Raw genomic sequence first — 15,176 nt, 5'->3', positions numbered from 1 at the left:
CTCTAACCATCTGTATATGTTCAAGAGGTCCTACACTGTTGCATTGCATATACTGCATTACAGATCTGTGTTCCTGCTGTTATTTTAAATGGCAATAAACATTATTAATTAAAAAAAAAAACACACACACTGGATAGGAGTTTTAAACCTTCACCAAATTGTTAGAATATCTGTTTTTGTCCATTTGAAAGGCGAGGTTTAAGTGGTCAACATGTAATGAAATAATGAAAATACAATCTTAATATTTCCAAAACACCAACTTTATAGCACAACAAAAACACAACAAATATTGCACTCACTTGACCCCCGACTTTGACATATATTAAAATCAGATATCATACACTTATGCTCCAAATTAAAAATATATTTTCACATGTATACAACTTTATTTGGCAGGCAGTCACAAGATCCACAGAACACATTAAATGTAACACTGTAGGCGATATGCCTATATGAAGGGCTTCCACGTACTTATGTATTCTCAAGACCATTCCAGTGTTTTCAAACAGGAATCTGCAACTGAAATGACTCAGACTCAACAATTCTTTAATACAAACTTTTGCAAAGAAACAATAAATTGTTTTGCTCATGGCAATTAATCTTTCATTTTCTCAGCTACCCTAGAAAAATAAAACCTTTCCTGGAAACGGATGGGCTGCCAAGACCCACATTTTTGTTTGTGCTAAAGGATATAAATGAGCACTATCAGAAATAGTAATGCCAATGTCCTGCAACTGGATTACCGCATCAGTCAGCCTGTAAAAAGATCTAGCAGATCTCCTGGTTCTCAATTTCAAAAATAACGGAAGCCCCACTCGTAGTTCGCTAACCGCGTAAAACACAAAATCCTGAAACGTTTAAACATGAAAAAAGAAATAACAAATTATACAACAAACATCAATGATATTAATAGGAAACAATGTGCTTATATATCATTTCCCGAATGTGTACAGAAAGTACTAAAGCTCTTCAGAATCGTGGCCTCCAGAATTCAATGCCTCTGGATGCATGACTCTTCCCATAAACAAGACACAGCCTAAAATAGAAGCAAAAACAGATTACAATGGATTTGTAGGACATGCCTTATTTCAATTTGTTAAAATGTGTCAAGCAAAAGCTGGGAAGAGGTGATAAACATGCAAAACTGCTTCAGTAAAGGACGTTATGTAACAGGATTGCATGTTCACTTGGCGTATGGATGGGATGAAGTAGGCAAAACGAAACAAAAGTGCCCTGGGGACAATGTACGAGGCACTAAATAGGAGAACAGATGTGCTGGCAATATTAAATAAGAAACTTTGATCAAAATAGAAAAAGTGTTTTTTCCTCCCCAAAGCAGTTATGATGACCACCGCCTACCAATAATGCAATTTATGTGCAGCCAGCCCTTTTGTCCATTGGTGTCTTGAATATCATTTAGCTGCTCTGCTTCCATTAACTGATCCTGCAGCCATTTTTTCTGGAAAATGCAACTACCTCCTGACAAACATCTACTTCATCTTATTAATGATGTCTACATACCGCCGCAGATTATTAATGGCTACAATAGTACCAGATCTACAAATAAGGGTGACAGTAATAATGTTTTGGATCAGTCCCTTCTGCTGTGTGTGTGTGTGTGTGTGTTCTGTCTCTCCTTGTAGGAACTCCTATTTGTTTTTGTGATTTTTTTTAACCACTTCAATAGAGGGCACTTTCACCCCCTTCCTGCCCAGGCCAATTTTCAGCTGTCGTACTGTGAATGAAAATTGCGCGGTCATGCAACGCAGTACCCATAAGAAATCTTTATCATTTTTTTGAGACATATAGAGCTTTCTTTTGGTGGTATTTAATCACTAATGGGTTTTTCATTTTTTGCAAAACAAATACATTTTTTTTTAAACTAAAACTTTTTCTTAGTTTCTGTTATAATTTCTTTTTAAATAAGTAATTTCTCTCCCCCACGGAGGTGTGCTGATGAGGCTGCACTGAGTGGCAGCACCGATTACCTGCTGTCTAGTAAAACAATGTTAGGCTTTTCTACCTGGATGAGCAGACTAAACGGAATTTCAAATCATTTGGCAGTTAAAACATTTCACAAACCTCTAATTAAGTGTTTGCGTGTACTGCGGGTGATGTGAACCATAATGATGTGTAACATAAAGAAGCTTTAAATCTTATTGCACATACATTAACTTATAAATACAAATATGGCTATGAACATATGTGGTAATGATTTTGTAGTACATTATGTAAGAAATCCATGGCTTCTATTTGGGAATAAAGGGTTGTTAAATCTGTCCATAGACTGTTCAAATCTTGGCTAGTTCAGCAGGAACTGGATGAAATTCAAACCATGTATGAGCAGGTTGACTGAATCAAAGTTGATCAATTGATCGACCAACTTGGGTATAAGCAGCCTGTCGGATATTACACAAGCTTATTGCTAGCCGCTAGCAATAACAACTGTGTTCTCCCAGCAGGGACAGCTTCCCGTTTAAGTTTTAGTGAGTAGGCAGATAAACATTGCTTTATTCAAAATCTAAAAAGGTACCTTCTTTAATGAGTTTTGCCTGGGTGTTGATAGATCAGATGTTTTTTTGTACCGTTTTCATCACCCTATTTATTACCATTTGTAATCTGCATCTTTTTTTTTTTTTCTTTAAAATCCAACCTACTTTTAAATAATTAAACATAAATTGCTCAATAGTTGCAAGTGAAAAAATATTAATGTAGCTTTTGCTGCAATATCCACTCTTCGCTGACGCTGTTTACTTAAAGGGTTTTAAAAGCGTTTCTAAAGCCAAACCTTTAATGACTCCCCAATCTTCCAACTGCTGTTTAATATCTAGGGTAAGTGACACCCAGTGCTGCTCCATTCTATTTTTTGTCAGCCTACACCGTCATGGACACATACCCTATTGTGTATCATCATGCTGGCCTGGATTCATAGTACTGCTGCACAAAACTAAAGCCAGCCATACAGGGATGGAAATTCGGCCAGTTTAGCAGAGAACGGACACATTTTGATCCATGTATGGCCGGGTTGGTTTTATTAGATCAATAGACAATCAGCCTGTTGGATTTTCCTGACCAATCAGTGCCATTTGACTATGGGACGAGTTTCACATTACCTGCTCTGCTTCACACTGGCTTTCAGACTTCCTCACCCACAGGACCTTTCAGGTTAAAACCAGTCCTTTCCTATCTGCCATCAGCACCCTGAGTTGTGGGGTGCCTCAGGGCTCGGCCCTGTCGCCATGGCAAATTAATGTGCATCTTCGGCCGCTTGCGAGTCTGCTGGACATACATGCAGTGTTTAATCGGCTGTATGCAGACGATGTCCAGTTGGTCGTCGACAGCCTATCCGACCCTGCTCCTGGTCTGCAGCTTGCTTCCTGCCTATTAGACATCAAACAGTGGATGGATCACAATTCCCTTAGTCTAAATGCTAAAAAGACAGAAATTCTCATCTCTGGAAGTATTGATTCAGCTGTCTTTCTGGGGAACTGGCCCACGAGCCTTGGGCCGTGTCCTGTTCCGGTGAATCAAGTCCGTGTCCTGGGGACAATTTTTTACTGTAATCTGAATTGGATACACCAAGTCAATCAATGTATCCACAACGCACAGTATTACATCAAGTGTCTGAGTAAGGTCAAAAATCAGTTTTCTCAGAACCACCGGTTCGATCTCTCGTCAACTCCCGGATTGACTTTAACAACATTGTGTATTTGGGTATGCCTCTAAAGTGGCTGAGGAAAATCCAGCTCGTCCAGAACCAGGACGCTAGACTAATCTCCGGCCTAAATAGGCGGGAGCATATTACTCCTACCCTGCGATCACTGCACTGGCTCACTGTGGTAGATCGCATTGATTTTAAGGCTCTTTGTCTCGTCTATCGTGCTTATCATGGGACGGGCCCGCAATATCTGAATTCCTTGATAACGCGATATGCCCCTTCATGAGCACTCAAATCACTAACAGCTGGTCTTGTCACTTACCCATCTGCCCATTTGCTTACCTTTGGGGGCAGACGCTTTTCTGTGAGAGCTACAGCTCTATGGAATAGTCTCCCTGCTTCCATTCGGTCTCTCCCCTCTATTATGGCCTTTCGTAAAAGGCTAAAAACTTTTTTTTTTGAGAAAAAGCAGGCCGAGTCATGTTAGTTCTGCCTGTTGTCCCCTGGTGATCTGTTTCTTAGTTTTTCTTGCTCTCCTTTTTTCTTTTCCTTCTATTCCTTTCCCTCCCTGACTTGATTTACCTATTTCCAGTTATGTTTTCTGCGCTTAGACACTGCCCTGACGGGTCAGTATTTGGCGCAATATAAATCTATCAAATCAATCAATCAAATCAATCAATGCACCTCAAAACAGGTAAATGCAGTGTGAATAATACCAACTAAAGTATTACATGCTTTTACATGCATTGAGAAATGTCCTGTAAAGGAATATTAACACATTTAATCGCAGGTGCATGCCCATGTAAATGAGACCTAATGCTGCGTACACACGGGCGTTTTTCTCAAAGCGATTCTTGTCTAGCCTGCCTTGCCTACACATGATCGTAAAAAAAATGCTGGAGCAAAGCGTAGTGACGTACAACGGCACTATAAAGGGGAAGTTCCATTCAGATGGCGCCACCCTTTGGGCCGCTTTTGCTGATTTCGCGTTAGTAAATGTTTGGTGAGAGACAATTTGCGCTTTTCAGTCTTCATGCTTTTCAGTCTGTTACAGCGTGACGAATGTGCTATCTCCATTACAAACGCTAGTTTTACCAGAACGAGCGCTCCCGTCTCATAACTTGCTTCTGAGCATGCGCGTTTTTTCCCGTCGTTAAAGCCTACACACGATCATTTTTCATGACGTAAAAAACGACAACGTGAAAGATGACGCGAGAATTTACAACACGTTCTAAATTTTTAATGGCCATTTTTCACATCGAAAAAAATGCTCTGGAGCCCACACACGATCGTTTTCACACATCATGAAAAACGGTTGTGTGTACGCGGCATAAGAGTTAAAACATGCCCTAGCACAACATGAGAAAAATAAATAAGGTATTCCAAATCCAGTTGTCCCTGACCGGACTCCAAACTAAAAGCTGACTGGTTGCTACAGTTACTGTTAAATTTTAATAGTAAATTCATGAATCTTAGTTTGAGTCAACTGAGACTTTTTTGCTTCACCTTAATATGCTTATGATATCTGATCTGAATAATTACACCATTCATTAATCGTGGGAATTGGTTCAGACAAAATGTGCAAATACTGAAGAATAAGAGAAGATATTCTAGAGCGACTCATTTTTAACTTTCACTTTTATATATCATCACAGTTCTTCGAACTTCGCCATCGAATAAGCCCAATAGAGTTAGAGTTAAATATAAGCTATGAAGTAATTCAGTATTTTTTCAAACCTAGAGGCTCCATTAAATGTAGAAAACTCCACATCATGAAATGGGAACAGTAAAGAGTGCATTGCATTTGGCAGCACTACATACAATATAGGGGAGCACAGTACAAGCTCACATGAAGATTAGGATACAACTCACCAGTTTTGCGGTTTCTAATCATGAAGAAGAATGGATGGTCAACAATAACCTGGGGGTACAGCACTGCCATTCTGCTATTGGCAATCATTCCTATAAAAACACAACAGAAGGCATTAAACCTACATTATGCCACATTAGTGAAGCTTCATATGACACCATGTTCATTTCAGAGTCACTGCAAAGATCTGTTGTAGTCCTTTGGGTTCTGTTTTAGAGCCATCATAAATAAAATGCTTAGTGACATTTAATTAAAGAAAACTGAAAAAAAAAATACAAAAAGGGGTGTCATTGCTGACCTCCTGACAATGACAGTTGTCTGGATCCCTAATACAGCAATACCATTGCTGGCCAAAAAAAGGCTTGTGAGCCAGTTAAATTATGGGACTATCAGAACTCCTTCATAGTTGTGAGTCAATGACTCAAAATGGACTAATGCCTTTGGTTTTGGCATAACTTTGAGGCAACTAGCCTTTTTGAAATGGGGAGTTCAACGTGGCTGCCTATGTATTTTCTTAATAACGGTTTCCTTTAACATGCCTATATAAAACCCAGCCCCTTCCACTAAACCTTACCCTTTACTGTGGTTGGTGCAGAAGATTGCGTGACCACAACAAGCACAAGGGAAAAGGCTGTTGAAAGGTGATCCTAAGGGTGTCCTGCAGCAGTCATTGTAAAGACCCTACTAGTTATCAGCATCTGGGAGGTATCCATCTTGCATTAGCAAGGTAAGTAGCTTAACTATTTTTGTTAACATGATTTGGCATTACTGGAAGATTGGCCAAGAAAACAGTGGAAACTGCTGTTCAATGTTTCTAATAAAAATCCCTTAAGAGACTACAACATTACAGTGTACAGTGTTGGCCAGCACTACTATTTGAGGCCTCTTATTTCAGATGATTTCAAAATGAGCAGTGTGAACAGGCAGTGGGAAAAGCGAATATAAAATTCTAGGATGCATCACTAGAGGGAGCACCAGCAGGAGGAATGTTGTCCAGTTCTGGAGACTGCACTTACAAAAATATATTGATAAGATAGAACGAGTTCAGAGACAGGTAACAAAAATGGCGAAAGGTGTGAGGGATAAAACATATTAAGAGTGACCTTAGGTATTAATATATACAGTCTGGAGGAAAGAATGGGAAGAGAAGACATGATTGAAACCTTTAAAATACATCAAGTGGGTGAATAAGGTTCAGGAGGGCAGCTTTTTCAATAAGAAACCAAAATCAAAAAACACAGGGACATGACCTCAAACTAACTGGAGGAAAGTTCAAAACTAATCTTAGAAATTATTATTATTTTACTGAAAGGTTAGTCGATGCACTACTTCCAGCAGAGGTAGTGAGTTAGTCAACAGTAAATGACTTCAAAACATGCTTGGGATAAACATAGATCTATACTTAGACAAAAGAAAAAAAACGGCAGACTCGATGGACCACTTGCCCACCGTCGCACGCAGATGTACGTCGACAACATGACACAGGCAGGCAAATGGACGTACCTGTATGTCCCTTTAAATTTGCCACCCAGCAGGCATGCGTGTGCCTCGTGAGTATTTTTGCGGGTCCTGGGAACTCGATGTTCCCGAGCGGCCCGCGATTGCGGTCGGCAAAGGCAGAACAGGAGGATGCTTTTGTAAACAAGGCACTCCCCTATTCTGCCTAGTGACATGTCACTGATAGCTGTTAGCCCCGTGATCTGGAACGGTCATCAGTAACGTGTCACTCTTAGCCACACCCCTAACAGAAAGAATCACTCCCTGGTCCCTTCAGCGCCACCTAGTGGTTAACCGCTTCACGGCCAGTGTCATTTTTACAGAAATCAGTGCATTTTTATAGCACTGATCACTGTAAAAATGACAATGGTCCCAAAAATGTGTCAAAAGTGTCAGATGTGTCTGCCATAAAGTCGCAGTCACAAAAAAAAAAAAAAAAAAAAAAAAAAACACAGATCGCCGCCATTACTAGTAAAAACAAAAAAATTAATAAAAATGCCATAAAACTATGCCCTATTTTGTAGATGCTATAACTTTTGCGCAAACCAATCAAACGCTTATTGCAATTTTTATGTAGGAATATGCATCAGCCTAAATTGAGGAAAAATGTTTTATATATTTTTGGGGGAAATTTATTATAGCAAAAAGTCAAAATATAGAATTTTTTTCAGTCGCTCTATTTTTGTTATATAGCGCAAAAAATAAAAACCGCAGAGGTGATCAAATACCACCAAAATAAAGCTCTATTTGTGGGAAAAAAGGACCTCAATTTTATTTGGGTACATCGTCGCACGACTGCGCAATTGTCAGTTAAATTGACACAGTGTCGAATCGCAAAAAGTGGCCTGGTCTTTGGGCAGCAAAATGGTCCAGGGCTGAAGCGGTTAAATACCAACACTGACTGTATACAGTATAACATGTATTCACTCTGGAAGGGTATATACAGTATAACATGTATTCACTCTGGAAGGGTACTAGTAGGTTGTAAGGATTTTTCCGTAAAAGCATCTTCTTGAAATTTATAAGGGGACACAGGGTGTATTCTGATACAAACAGGAGTATACTGCAGTGCTGCCTACAGCAGACTGGACACTAGCAAACAATGCTGTTAGACAGCCAGATATACCGGTAACTCTCCCACTTCAATCAAGCTGCAGATTTCTGAAAAAGTAGTTGGAGTGGATCAAAGAACAGATTGGTTGGACCTGTGTCCTCAAATAAACTCCATGAAAATGATTTTATGGTAAGGACAAAAATCCTGTTTCTTTATTGTTCATTAGTGGACACAGGATTAATTCTGATACAAAAGGATGACCAAACGCAGTCCATTTGAGGGGCAGGCAACACAGCAAACAAAATGCCAACAAGCCCTCCAAAACAACAGTGTACAATTGGGAAAGCTTGCAACTCATATAGCGGCTTGAGGAAGTGGGCTTCAGAAAAGGCCTAAGCATTCACCTGGTACAATTTAGCGATGAACAGAAGATCAGATTAAATTCTAAGATGCACATGCCTAATTCTGAAAGAACCAAGAGACAAATGGAACAAAGCTTGATAGGTGAAACCTTGTCCTCAAGCCTATAGGCTTGAATGATAAGCTGCCTAAGCCACTTAGCAATAGTGGGGCAAATGGCAGGCTGTCCCTTCTGGGAACCCTAGAAAAATATGAAAAAAAGTTGGTCCATCTGAAGAAGGGCTGAGAGTGTGTGCACATGTAGGATGTGCCACACATATGCGTAGTGCAACGACACAAGGGAGGTGCAAGCAAGCTCAACAGAGCAGGTGCCGAGTGCCGATTTTAAATTGGCCTGCACAGTCTTCCTAAAAGAGAAACGCCCTCAAATTGCTGTGGCAGTAGTCCAGAAGATGCCCTTCACCACCCACAATGCAGAGAAGCTGGGAAGTTTTCACCCCCTCTAACGAGCATAGTCTATAAAAAGTCTTAAGGGACAAGGTTTTACCAGTAGCTTTTCCATGGCCCTGGACCTTTAAAACACTCTACAGCAGACTCACACAGTACACCATGTGCCATGGAGAGGACCCACAGCACAGCCCAGTGCTAGGGCAATGTCCAGGTATGGCTTCTAACACTACATGGAGTATCAACCAATCTCAAAAACTAAAAGGATCTTGATAGCAGAACAAGGGGATCTTGATAGAGATGAAAGTCATCTTGTGGAAAAGGTTTTGCACAACCTCTATTCTATTAGGCACTAGTAAAAGAATTGAGCTTGACGTGAGTGGGAGCAGTTACTGTATACCTTGCTGACTAACAGCATCGTTTGCTAGTGTTCAATCTCCTTTAAGAACAGTATAACTCTTATCGAAATCAACCCCGTCCCCCAACGAATGATAAAGAAATGTTGCCAGCTTCTTACACCTCACAGAGACCAGTAGTAAGATTTTGCCATAAGTTTGTGTCGAGGCCCTTTCCCACAAGGACTAATAATGGTGTCACTTTTTTCTGTTGGAGACTGTCTGTTTTTTTTTAAGCTTTGCAGTACTTGGGAATAACTGGCTAGTATACTGGGAAGATTTCACTACTGGAGTCACTGGCAGAAATGTAGCCAGCATGCGGTTCAAATTAACATATGCAAGGAAAATGGAAATGTCAGCTTTAAATAGTGTTGCCCTTTAAACATGTTTGGGTTCGTCTTTTTGTATGTTCTAAAATAGCAAGGTTTACTGTATATGCAGTAATGCAAAACTAATGTAATTTATACCTAAGTCAAACAGCAGGAACAAACACTTAATTGACAATCTTTTAAAAATGCTAATTAAAGCAGCATTTTAAATAAATGAGAAGTCTCCCACTGTGAGCTTTACAATCATCTTGGGATACATTAAATACAGAAGAGTCCATTCTTTATATGCACTTTACCAAGACAAAGAGTACTTACCATCACATACCAGGATGAAGTATGTACACTAGATTCATAATTGCCCAATAAAAATAAAAAAGCCTAATTTACCAAAACAAGTTATCCATTAGACAGTGATAGTTAAACAATTTGAACCTGAAAGACACACACACTTCATTTCCCATGCTCACTATTAAGCTTGTCCTGATTTTACTGCAGTACCAAAGGGAGGTTTGTCTTTAATGCAGGTAACAGGAGAAGTTTTCTATAACTCACTGTCCATAGCTACATGAATTGGCAAGAGCCACTGTCCATAGCTACATGAATTGGCAAGAGCACTGCTGAAACACATCTACAGGTCCAGTGAACCTAACAGACTTACTGGAAAAATAGGATTTTTTTGTACTCACCGTAAAATCCTTTTCTCTGACGTCCATGGACGGACATAGCTCTTTAAATCTTGACAAGTGGGTCATGTTCCCTATTTACAGGAGAGGACTAGGCAGAAACATGTTCCATAATTAAATACATGTTACTTTAACAGAGTTGAACAGCCCCGCCCAGGGGGCGGTCCCTCCAGACATAACCCTCCTCCCTGCAGTATGCAGCCTAAGTTCATATCAAGCAGTACAAACCTAAAAAGGAGGGGTGGGTGCTGTGTCCGTCCAAGGACGTCAGAGAAAAGGATTTTACAGCGAGTACCAAAAAATCCTATTTTCTCTTATCGTCCATGGACGGACACAGCTCCTTAAATCTTGACAAGTGGGACGTCCCCAAGCAGTGTCAAAAACGAGGGGTGGGAACAGTATCAGTAAAACCAATTTTAACTTCACCTCAAAACAAGCAGAGCTCCTCAACAGAGGAGGTGCAACATTAAACAGCTGCTTGCAAATCCTAGCGGCCGAAAGAAGCATCAGAAGATGCACTCACAGCAACCATGTAAAATCTGGAAAAAGTGTGAACGGACGACCAAGTCGCCGCACCGCACACCTGTGAGACAGACGCATAATGTCGGAAAACCCAGGAAGCACCAATTGCCCTGGTCGAAAGAGCCATGAGCGGAAAAAGGGGCGCCCGCCCCCTAAGAGCATAGGTCTGTATGACAGCCTGCCTGATCCACCGAGAAATGGTGGTCGACGAGACCGCTAGGCCCTTTTGTGGACCAGACACCTACACAAAAGGAGCATCAGATCTCCGAAAACTGAGCCGTAGCAGGCAGGTACATCCGCAAAGTGCGTACCACGTCTAAAGTAGAAAACGCAACCTCCTTAGGATGCCCCGTCTGAGGACAAAAGGATGGAAGAACAAAGTCCTCATTCAGGCGAAGGGCCGAAACCACCTTCGGAAGCACCACCACATAATCCTAATGGAGGATCAAGCATGGTGACTTGTAAGACAAGACCGCCAACTCAGAAACCCTTCTGACAGGAGTAATGGCCACTAAAAATGCCACCTTCCGAGATAGTGTCAAGAGAACAATCTCTCTGATGTTTCCAAAAAGGAAGGTTCCTGAAGAACCGGGAGCACCAGAGTCCAAACTCATGGGGGAAGAGGTGAACCAAGAAGGGGAAGTATATGACAAACCCCTAGCACAAAAAGGTACCCACCAGGGAATGAGCCGCAAAAGGCCACTGACAAAAAACACAGCCAAGGCTGAAATCTGCCCCCAAACGGTGCTTAAAGGGTTTGTAAAGGATTTTTTATTTATCTTAATAGCTTCCTTTACCTTAATGCAGTGCTTTTTTCATGTCCTCATTGTTAGTTTTTGCTCTCAAGTTGCTGTAATTCTTCTCTGATCTCCACACTTCCTGGTTGTCGGTTTCCTGATAACCACAGTACTGGGAGATTTCTCTCTGTGGTCACTAATCAAGGAGGTGTGATAACTGTGTGTCTAAAACCCCACAGCACCAATCAGTTTCGTTTTCCAAACCATCACTACCCTGTATTGGCTCTGTGGCTCTGTACATCACAGAAGCAGGAAACAACACTAGAAACTGCAGGTACATTATATGATTGATTTTTATCTATTTTTAATCATTTTTAAAAGGAATCAGTTAACTATTATGTCTCTATACCCTGTAAACAGTAATTTCAGCTAAAAAAAAAAAAAATCCTTTAAGGCAGATTTTAGATCCATTCCAAGCTGTGAAAACAGCAGGACCCAGGACACCGAGTACGTCCGTGGACGTCACCCCATCTCTTCGCACAAAGACGTAGGTCTTCTAGGTGCAATGGTAAATCCTCCTGGAAGGAGACTATCTTGCTTTCAGCATGGGTGAGATGACCGAGACAGACAGACCCCGGTCTCTTAAAGTCTGGCTTCCAACAGCCATGTCGTGCAAGCCAGTGACTGTACCACAGAAGGAAGTATGGGACCTTGAGACAGAAGGTCCTCCTGCCCTGGCAACCACCAGGATACATCCGCCACCAGGCACCCGAGATCGGTGTACCAAGGACGCCAAGGCCAATCTGGAGCGATTAGAATCATCGGGATCCCCTCGGCCTCCACTCTGTGGAACAGCTGAAGGAAGCAACTACAATGGAGGAAAGACAAAGTAGCCAATACAGACCCCACAGGGCCACCAACACGTCCGTACAGGGATCACTAGACCTGGCCACGAACTCCGACACCTTGTGGTAGAGACGAGCGACCAGGAGATCTATGCCCTGTGAGTCTCACCTCCTGCAAGGGAGCTGAAACACCTCCAAGTACAGAGACCAGTCACCCTGGTCCAGCATCTGGTGACTCCAGTAGTCCGCCTGCCAGTATATCTGATGGTAGACCAAAGCCACGGCCGTGGCGTTGTTCGGCTGAATCCAGATCAGGCGACACTTCAACCTCCTCGACCACGAGGAGAGGCATAGCCTGATCGCTCAAAGTACTAGGACATTGATCCGTAGACAGGAGTCCACTAGGGTCCAGGGACCCTGGGCCGACTGGACCCACCAGGCGCCCCCCTCAACCCATGAGGCTGGTGACCGTCGTAATCACCGTCCACTGAACGGGAAGAAACGACTTCCCGGACCGAAGAGTCGGGGATCCCAGCCACCAATTCAGAGAGACTGAGTAGGTGGCTCACCAGATCTGATGATCCAGAGACAAAAGAGATTTGTACCACTTGGACAGTATCTCCCACTAGAAAACATGAGTGTGGAACTGGGCATACGGTACAGCCACCAAGGAGGCTACCAACAGGCCCAGGACTGCCATGCAAAACGGAGAAATTACCGATTGCATGAAGCCAACACCCTCACTGCAGACTGAAGAGTCTGCAATTTCTCCAGGGTAAGAAAAACCTTCGCCACTGAGGAGTCTGGAGCAACCCTAGGTACTCCAAACGCTGAGTCGGAACCAGGACCGACTTCAAAATGTTTAACACCCATTCGAATTTGCGGAGTGTCCACAATGGCTATAGACACATCCTCCACTAATTCTGAGCAAGAAGCTGCTCTCAGAAAAAGGGCGTCTAAGCAGCCCTTGATGGCAAAGCCTCGCTGTCCCAGCAAAGCTAGGATAAGTGCGAGCACCCTGGTGAAAACTCTTGGTGCCAACGCTAGATCAAAAGGAAGGGCCACAAACTGACAGTAGACCTCCCCAATCGGGAAGCACAGAATCTCTGTGACTTGCGCAAAATGGGACATGCATGTATGCGTCCTTGATGTCCAAGGACAACGGAAAGTCCCCGGATGGAGCGCAGCTACCACCGAATGAATGGATTCCGTGCGGAACTACCCATCGTTCACAAAGGCATCTCAGGCCCTTGAAGCCCAAAATCGGATGGACCCCCTCCATCTTTGGGATCGAGAACAGAGTCGGATAGAATCTCTCAAACCTCTAGTCCTGCAGGACAGGTAAAAATTACCCCGCAGCTTAGCAGGCACCACACTGCCTCAGGGCAGACCGATGAGCCGCAAGACTCGAGGGAAAAAATCAGTTTGGTGGATAGGAAGGAACCCTATCTAATACTCCAAAGAGACCACCCCACAGACCCACTGGTCTTTTCAGTCCCCCAGTTTAGCCTTTAGTCGCCCCGGGAGGGTCAACCGCGGGCCCTGACTGACGCAAAAATACAGCTTCTGAGCGGGGACTGAAAGACCCAGCCCACGGCACGACTCCTTTCCCCTGGTGGACTGAGGGAGAAGAGTGCTCTAACCCCCAATGACATCCTTGATAATGTCATCTAACGAGGTACCAAAAAAACTCCCAACCCTGAAGGGTAAATCAGCCAGGGCATTTTAAGACGCTAGGTCAGCAGACCAACAATTCAGCCAAATCAGGCGGCGCAAAACCACCGCCGAAACAGAGGCTCTGGACATCAAGGATGCCCGTGTGGCCCAGGGCCTTCTATATGTCTGTGATGCCAGTCTAATAATTTAGGGAGGGAGCTGGTGCTCCTCCACAGTCTGTGCAAAAGATTTCCCATTCAGAGAGTGTCAGAGACACCAAGGTTGCGGCCACAACAGGTCACAATGCATACCTCAGCATGGTAAACATGGATCGGGTCAGCGCCTCGGACCTCTTATCAATAAGATCCCTGAAGGCAGGGGTCCCTTCTATAGGGAGAGCAACAACCTGAGGAGAATTTTTTTTTTTTAAACTCTCCTCAAAAGGGGGAAAACTCTGAGGAACTAAAAAGACTTCTGCTGCATTTCCCATTCCTTATAATAAACTAGTCAAAGAAATAAATAAGGAAAAGCTTTCACAGAGCGGTCCGATTCACATAAAAAAGACAGAGCCCTCAGAGGAAACCTCTGCTGCACAGACAGCATAAGGGAGTTCCATACAGCGCACTGACAATTGCTCTACACACGTCATAGGAGTGTGGGAGGAAACCGGATTAACCAGAGAAAACCCACACAGACATAAGGAGAGAGCATGCAATCCCCAGGCAGTTTGTGTTGGAGTCCAGATTTAAACCTGTGACTCTCTTGCTGCCAGGTGAGGGAGTGAACCACCACACCACCGTCCACGTCTCCATATAAAACAGAACCAGGGGACCTGAGCCGCAGCCAGGTCCTGGTCTGATATAGATCATTCCCCAGGGGATAGCGGGGGGGAGGGGGCGCCTTGTACCCCCCCTCACATCCGCACTCCGCTCCCACTCTGGCAATAAAGGATTCCAGGACTACTGACAAAGTGTCTGTGGGAATCCCAGGTGCAGGAGCACCAGCTGCCACTTCAGGCATGATTGGGGAAGAAACTGACTCCATTTAAAAAGCTCCCAGGGCCCTATTCAGGCTAGAATGAAAACCCACCCTCTTGCTGGGCTGAACGGGGGATCCAAGGGGA

General features: G+C 43.1%; 1 protein-coding gene across 1 annotated transcript in view; it reads right to left on the bottom strand.

The window, feature by feature from the left end:
• Nucleotides 1-238: 238 nt before the first annotated feature.
• The window catches only part of SERPINI1 (serpin family I member 1), a 103,708-nt gene continuing 88,770 nt past the window's right edge, over nt 239-15,176 (bottom strand). The window contains exons 8-9 of the mRNA XM_040349307.1: nt 5,531-5,620; nt 239-1,036 (exon numbers count right to left, since the gene is read on the bottom strand). Coding sequence (XP_040205241.1) covers nt 960-1,036; nt 5,531-5,620 — 167 coding nt within the window. The 3' untranslated portion in view covers nt 239-959. The remainder of the gene's footprint in view (nt 1,037-5,530; nt 5,621-15,176) is intronic.

The sequence above is a fragment of the Rana temporaria genome, chromosome 4 (assembly GCF_905171775.1).
Source record: "Rana temporaria chromosome 4, aRanTem1.1, whole genome shotgun sequence".
Taxonomy (NCBI): domain Eukaryota; kingdom Metazoa; phylum Chordata; class Amphibia; order Anura; family Ranidae; genus Rana; species Rana temporaria.
The sequence above is the reverse complement of the archived record's forward strand: the minus strand, read 5'-3'. Positions and strand labels throughout refer to the sequence as shown.